General features: G+C 42.0%; 1 protein-coding gene across 12 annotated transcripts in view; it reads left to right on the top strand.

Annotated features, from left to right (window-relative positions):
- ptprfb (protein tyrosine phosphatase receptor type Fb) overlaps positions 1-7,362 on the top strand; it is a 159,618-nt gene that overhangs the window by 115,234 nt on the left and 37,022 nt on the right. For 8 of the 12 annotated variants that reach the window (XM_025052511.1, XM_025052512.1, XM_025052514.1 and 5 more), the window contains 4 exons: positions 714-740; positions 4,610-4,727; positions 5,134-5,706; positions 6,476-6,576. In XM_025052511.1, coding sequence (XP_024908279.1) covers positions 714-740; positions 4,610-4,727; positions 5,134-5,706; positions 6,476-6,576 — 819 coding nt within the window. The remainder of the gene's footprint in view (positions 1-713; positions 741-4,609; positions 4,728-5,133; positions 5,707-6,475; positions 6,577-7,362) is intronic. The other 4 variants (XM_008334621.3, XM_025052515.1, XM_008334617.3 and 1 more) reach the window with 1 other exon arrangement.

The following is a 7,362-nucleotide window of genomic DNA, read 5'->3' as shown; positions in this document are numbered from 1 at the left end:
GCTGGGAAGAACGGCCCGCGCCCCCCCCCCCGGCCCCCTCCTGACAGTCAGGCCACCCATCAGTGAACACCTCTGCAGAAGCTGAACAGTGAAACGAGTTGCTGGTAAACGGCACCAAATTGCGTTCTGCATCAGTGGGGTTTGATGTCACAGGGCTAGCATAGCGGTACTGATAATAGGATTTCATGCTCTGCACAAACAGTGCCCCACGGCACCAAATGGGCTTTCACTTTCCCCAGGGAATCACTGGGCTAAGCAGAGCCAGCAAGGAGAACGTTTTGAAAACATATTAAAATCTAATGAATAAAAAGCTCCACTTTAAAAGAAAAGGGGAAATACTTCTGAGATTTAACGTTTGGTTAATGCCCACAGTGAGGTAGTTGTCCTTTTACAAAGTGTTCTGTGATTAAAAAAAAGTGTGGAGGCCTTTGTTGACTTCACAGGAAGATGGGAACCAAGGCAGTGCATCGTAAACAATAATTAATTTCACAACCGTTGCTCAGATTGCAGTTTTCTTGGTTCAACTTTGTCTTTTCTTGCCTTCATTCCTCCAATCATTTCCCTAACACTTTCTGTTCATTTTATTTTATTGCATGATACTGACACATTCATCGTCCTGAGTGAAAAAAAGACCAGTGCTTTTTTTCGTAGCCTGTTGTGTTGTCTCTGACTCATCTCCCCTGCCCTGTGTCCTGTGTCTTCTCTCTCATCAGTGGAATATTGAGGAGTCCACGGAGCATGTAAGTAACCCTCATGTGTGCTGCTGGGTTGCAGGCGTTCTCCCCTCTGACAGTTCGAGGGTTTTGTTTGTGCTTGTGTGTTTGCAGTTGGAGCGGTGTGTGTGTTTAAATTTTTTGTGTGCGAACCGCGTCTGTAATCCGCTCGGTATGTGTACGAGTTCTCGTGACAGCTCTTAACCCCGCTATAACCACTGCACAGACGTGTGAGCTCGTGGTTTCTGGTTTGTTTAATAATGTGTGCAGTTTTTTTCTTTTAAATGCTATCACCCCCGAGCATGGAGTTGATTGTGTTTGAGTCTAATATTTAAGCACTTCTTGTTGCACCGAACAATCGTGTGTTAATTAGGGCTGTCAAACGATGAAAACTAACTGGAGTGATCATGATTAATTGTGAATATTTTTTATCGTGATTAATTGTGATTAATTGAGAAAAATCTATTTAGTATTCTGCTGGACCAGGACAGTAAAAAAACAGCAGGTAGTTGTACGTGTTTCACACCTGTTTTTATTCGTGACTCATCCAAAAAATTAAATTATTATTATTGAAATAAAAATACAAATATTTCGAGGTATTACTTGAAAAGTGAGTTGCTCTCAAAACTACAGTGAACCCTTTGACCTTGACTTCGTTAATCAGTCTACAGTCTCTCACAAGACATTTGTCATTTGTGACAGTTAGCTCCTCCGCCTGTAGACTAACGTGGGTGAGGCTGGTATGACATTATCAACGGTACCTGAAGTCAAAGTCTCCATGATATTTCAAGCTCCAGGTGCTTGAGTGAAAGAAGTGTAAATAACAATGTGTATTCACTCTGTAAAGCAACCATGGAGGATGGACGATGGAATTGTTGGTTATACAATCCCTTCGTATGGGTTGAAATGCAAAATTAACATGTAAATTTTGACATGCTTATTAATAACAATACCAGCAGGACATGTGAAAGATGTGAAACCAGCTGCAGAAGATGACATGCTCCCTCCCATCCTTGAGCCGACTGTGGCGTTGAGAGCTGCATGTCACTATCTGACAGTGGTGCTGACATTAATCAGGCTTACCTAACCTGCTGCCCCCCCACCCCCTGATCCAGAGGACATGTCTATCTGAGGGGTGGGGCTGAGTGTTTGCTGTTTGCGGCTGTGTGCGGCTCCTCCACACAGCCTCCAGATTGCCACCAGCCTTTCATGTTCATTTCATTTTGGCGGATGGCAGCTCACCGTTCCGCGGCTGTCACACGGCTCTTTGTTATAGCTTATTACTTCCTAGACGTCAGCCTGCACCAGCATAAATGCAGTCACTTACTGTTCCTAGTCAGAAATTCAATTGAAACCTGTCAGAATAACAAACATGCGTCCAGGACTCGAAAGGGCGAAGGGATTGTTTACATCCAGTAAGAAAAGAAAATGAAACTGGTTAACCCAACCAGTGATCATTTGTAATAAAAATATTATATATTTTTTTTAAATAAAAAAGAACAAACTCATTCATTAGAATTGAGCCAATAGGAGGTGCATAGATTATTAAATCAACTCAACTAAAAATTAAACCTTAATTTTCCCTATTGACTTGGCCAGATTACACCCACACCAACATTCTGTGAGTCAGGCTTGTCTTCTTTCTCTCCTCCATCTCCATCTCCTTCTCCTCCGGTGTAGATTATCACCTGACAGACAAGAGTTGTCAGAGGAAAACATCTATTTACACTGATTTATTATTTATTCATTGTTTGGGAAATTGCAGGCTGCCTCCAGGGCATTTTAGGCTCTAAAAATTGTGACAGCGTCATTTTAGTGCTACTGTCATTAACAAAACTGTTTCACCTTAAAGGGGAAATATTATGCAAAGCAGACATTGTCAGGGGTTTGGTTCACATATTTGAATCTCTGGAGAGTCTGTCAACTTTTTAAGTGCCAGTTTTGACAATTAAGTTCTTTTATCATCTGCTCAAATCTGGTAATGTATCGCAAAATGAGCTGCTCTGTTTACTTCTTTGAGAGAAGTAAACAGAGCAGCCAACCCACTCCACAGTGTGACTCCTACCTGCACAAGGAGACGCCATTTGTTTTATTTATACGCAACTGCCGGACCGCGTTCCCTGAGCACAGTCGCTGATTTAGAACAGCGCTAAACAAAGACGAGCTTTATGATGTGAACAGCCAGTGAGGCAGTACATCATTGGTTACTCTCTATATTAACATCAAACTCAAACTTAACTACAAACTAATTCCACAAAATCAACCAGGTTCATTTTTACATCTTCTTGTTTTATGACAGAACGGTGTGAGATACTTAACTGTGTTAAAAACAAAACAAAACAAAAAAACCTGATCACATTCACCTTTCAGAATCTGACAATTTACCAGCAGCAATTTGTCTCTCGCTGTTTAACTGTTTCCGTAGTCGCAAGAAACTTCCTCCAATGGAAGAAGTGGGCGGAGCAATCGCTGGTTCATTACCATTGAAAGGTTAAACAGTGATGTAAAGGTCCAGCTGTGCAACATTCCATGTACACATAACAATAACAGTTCCATCATATAGTCAAACAATATAGATCAGATTAAATATAAAAAAAATATAGGGTAAAACAATGTGGCAGTTTCTCCCATCGTCGTTGGCCTGTGGTGTAGGAAGTCATTCATATCCAAAACTAGGCGAGGCAGTAATCCCTGTAATGCCCCTTGGTGCTGCTCTAAGCACTTGCTCTAAAAGAAACTTTGAAGCCTTGCTTTTTTTACTTTGAGCTGAGCTCAGAAAGTACCAGCAGACGTTGATTTGACCCAGGCAAAATAGTTTAAGACGATCCCTGTGATTATCGTTGCTTAGACACTTAAACCCATTTGGTATGATTAAAGAAGAGGCTTTCACCATATTGCTAAATCTGCTTAACTTTTAACTCATTTAGCAACTTCCTTGGTAAAGGTTATTAGGAGAACGCTGAATGTCTGTCAATAAATATTAAAAAAGATTGATGTATTTTGGAGTTTTGGAGAGAGTAAGAAAGGCATCGGGTCAGAAACAGGCAGCTGAAGGCGTGTGTTTGTTCTTTATGTGTGCTCACCACTGCGCGCATTGTTTTTGTGTGTACACATTAATATCTGTCTGTACATGCATGCACACAAATACTGTATATATATTTGGTAAGTATGTGTGTTACATGTGTGTTTATTTTTTTATTTTTGGATTGCTAAACCCAGTGATTAATTTCTCTGTGTGTGTGGGTGTGTTTTATCCTCACTGATGTGGTCTGGTGAAGTGAGTGCCAGCGCTGCAGCAGGCTAACAATAACAGTGTGTTTTCTCCGTTTGTTGACTGTTGAGTTCCTCATTTGTTCAAACACCTCAGTGTGTCTGTGGTGAACATTGATTGGAATCAAATCCAAAAGACAATTTATTACAAATTTGTTTGTCATCTGCTGTTTGATTAATTTACTCACTTTTATGCAGTATTTCTTAAAATCTCTCAGTAAATATTTATTCTCATGCAGTGAACATAAACAGCGACAAACTGGTGAAGTTCTGGTTCTCTGATGGTTGAACAGGGTTCAGTGTGTGCCTGGTTTTTACGTGGAGGTCCACGGGGGTTTTCTTGTCAAAGAAAAGTTCCTGGACCTCTTTATGTGACCAGTGTTGCTGTTTGAATGCCTAACATGTTTTTTCTCCCCGGTTGTAGGTAAATTGAACAACAAAAGTACCAGTGAATGGAGAGTGGGGTTTTAATCTTACAATGGTTTCATTTGGTGCTGTGTGTTTTTGCAGGGGTTTTTGCTCGGTGCTTGTGTGAGATGGGGTTTGACTCTGTTTGTTTTTGTGACTTTAATTGTAGGGAGAGACTACCTTTAACATGGTTGCTTGTTGATTTCCCCATTTTGCAGGAGGCCATCATTGGAGGACTGCAGTCTGAAACCACTTACTCTGTCACTGTAGCAGCCTACACCACCAAGGGCGATGGAGCTCGGAGCAAAGCCAAAATCATCACCACAACAGGAGCAGGTGAGAGTCCTCTCTACCAGAGATATTAAGGAAAGGACAGATGTTCAGACATATCTGGCTGACAGTGGACCCAGGCTGTGAACTAGAATTAAATTGATCATAGATTTTATTTTGAAATTCCTCTCCCCTAAATGTACTAAATACCCAGAAGTGCAAAGATTCATACACTTTAAACTTGAGAGAAAGTGGCAATTGAACCTTCAAACACAGACAGTGAGTACGCAGAGAGAGAGATTACATTTCTACCAGAAAACATCAGTGACAGCTCCTGTGAGCCAAAGCGGAAAAGCAAAGTGAACAGCATAATATACTCTGTGGGCTAAGCTTTACTTCTGCGTAGTGTCTTCCTTATAAGGTTCCTGTATTTAGTGCATCATATTTTAAGGGCTCTTTGTTTACTTTTCAGTGCCGGGTAAGCCCACCATGATGATCAGTACCACCATGGGCAACACAGCGCTGATCCAGTGGCAGCCGCCAAAGGATATGGTGGGAGAGCTGATGGGCTACCAGCTGCAGTACAAGCGCGTTGATGAAGACGCCTACTCGTCACGGGAGCTGAGGAAGACCGACGACCACTTCACTGTCACTGGACTCCACAAAGGTGCCACGTACGTATTTCGCCTCAGCGCTCGCAATCGTGCCGGTGTGGGCGAGGCGTACGTGAAGGAGATTAGCACCCCTGAAGACGTCCCCGCTGGCTTTCCGACCAACCTGCAAGTGACAGGACTGACCCAGTCCAGCACTCAGCTGACCTGGGAGCCCCCGCTGTTGGCAGAGAGGAACGGCAGAATCATCTATTACCTGGTGGTCTACAGGGACATCAATAGCCAGCAGAACAGCACCAATCGCACGGCGGACACTTCCATGACCATCCAGGGTCTTAACCCGGACACAACTTACGACATCCGTGTCCAGGCTTACACCAACAAAGGAGGCGGACCCCTCAGCCCCAGCATCCAGAGCAGGACCATGTCAAATGGTAGGTTCACTGTACAAGAATACGTGACTGTATTTGAATTTAAAATCAGGATCAAACAAGCTTGTCAAAAGGATACATGAACAATACAGTACTGGGCCTGTGTTTCAAATACATAATTATTGAGGTATATAGCACTCAGTACTGCACTACACTGTGATTATTGATTTATATAGTACTAATCTCATTACATGCTGCAGTCACATTACTGTGCCTACTGATCTCTCCTCCTATTTTCACTCTGTTCAGTATGCACCGCCTCATGCATTTTATAATCTTATACATGTAGGAATTTTTTATTTATAGCTAGCATTGCATAAAGCCTATTTTGAGACACATGTTGCCCCCTCCCACTGCCCTGTACTGCCGTTTTCATGGTTAACGCGGTCGTCTTAGGCCTGTTGCGCGCTCTGGTGTAATTAACAGAACAGGCTTAGGGAAATGAAGACTACTAATAATGTGATCTGTAACCAAGTGTGCATAACGTTGTTGATGTTTTTTCACTCCAACTTCATTGGTTTGTCACATTTAATCACTCTGGAAATGTATGCACGCATTTTTTACTAGTGCTATAAGTCTAGTTGCTTTTGACTCAGGATCTAGAGAAGAGAACTTGTTAACCTTGGTGGGCACAATAATAGTTCTATTTACACCGGGGGCGCTGCAATGAAGGTTTGGGATTAGTACAGTAGTGAAATTTTATTTCTTCCGTGACTTTGTGGTGTCAATATCTATTTTTGAAGATACTGATGAAGACATTTTCTCATTTTAGATTTTCCAACCCTGAACTTCGGTGTCAAAGCGATCATGAAAACCTCTGTCCTTCTGACCTGGGATTTACCGCCAAACTATAAATCTCAAGTGCCTTTTAAGGTAAGTCTAAAACCATGCAGTCAAAATGTCTCAACACCCCATTCTATTTGTTATGTTCAAATTAAAAAAAATGTAAAAACAACAAACACTTGCCACCTCACTGCAGTCAGTTCTCAGGTTTATTTTTTCATCTTGACACATAGGAACATTTGTAAAGAAATCAATAGAATCCCTAATGGAGAGTGAAAGCTCCTGGGTTGCAAACTGCACAGAGAGTGGGCCACGGTCCCTGCTACATCTGACTGTAGAGGTCATTTTCAATGCGACCCCTTTGGCAAATGCAGTGTAAGGCAGAATATTTAAGTGCCTTAAGCAGAGCCTCTCCCAATGCTTTACAGTTACTAAATGCAGAGAGGAAATGGTGAGCTAAGTGAAGCAGTTGACTGCTTGTTATGTGCTCGTGTGCCCTTCTGCTTGACTTTACTTAATGCACTTATGTGTATGTCTTTAAGTGGTGATTGTTACAGCAATTCCATCTGCCTGGCCATCTGGTAATAAAGAGTCAGGCTGAACTTTCAGATACTTCACAAGGAGCAGTGCTCTCAGCCCTTTACACACTGACCTGCTCGTGGCTTATCGTTATTTACACTGCATATATGAAAGAGAAGCAAATTGATCGACTGTGTTGTAATCTGTCAAGAGGATTTCATGTCAGTACTTGCTCCGTGGTGATGGAGGAAAGACATTTTCTAGAGGAAAAGTAAAACCGGAGTGAATGGATAAGAAGTCTTAAATACGGCTTTCTGCTGAAGAACGGAGGAAAACTCTCTCATCTGTATAAAAATA

Source organism: Cynoglossus semilaevis, chromosome 20, assembly GCF_000523025.1.
Source record: "Cynoglossus semilaevis isolate Cse_v1.0 chromosome 20, Cse_v1.0, whole genome shotgun sequence".
Lineage (NCBI taxonomy): Eukaryota > Metazoa > Chordata > Actinopteri > Pleuronectiformes > Cynoglossidae > Cynoglossus > Cynoglossus semilaevis.
This window is presented reverse-complemented; position numbering and strand designations above follow the sequence as displayed.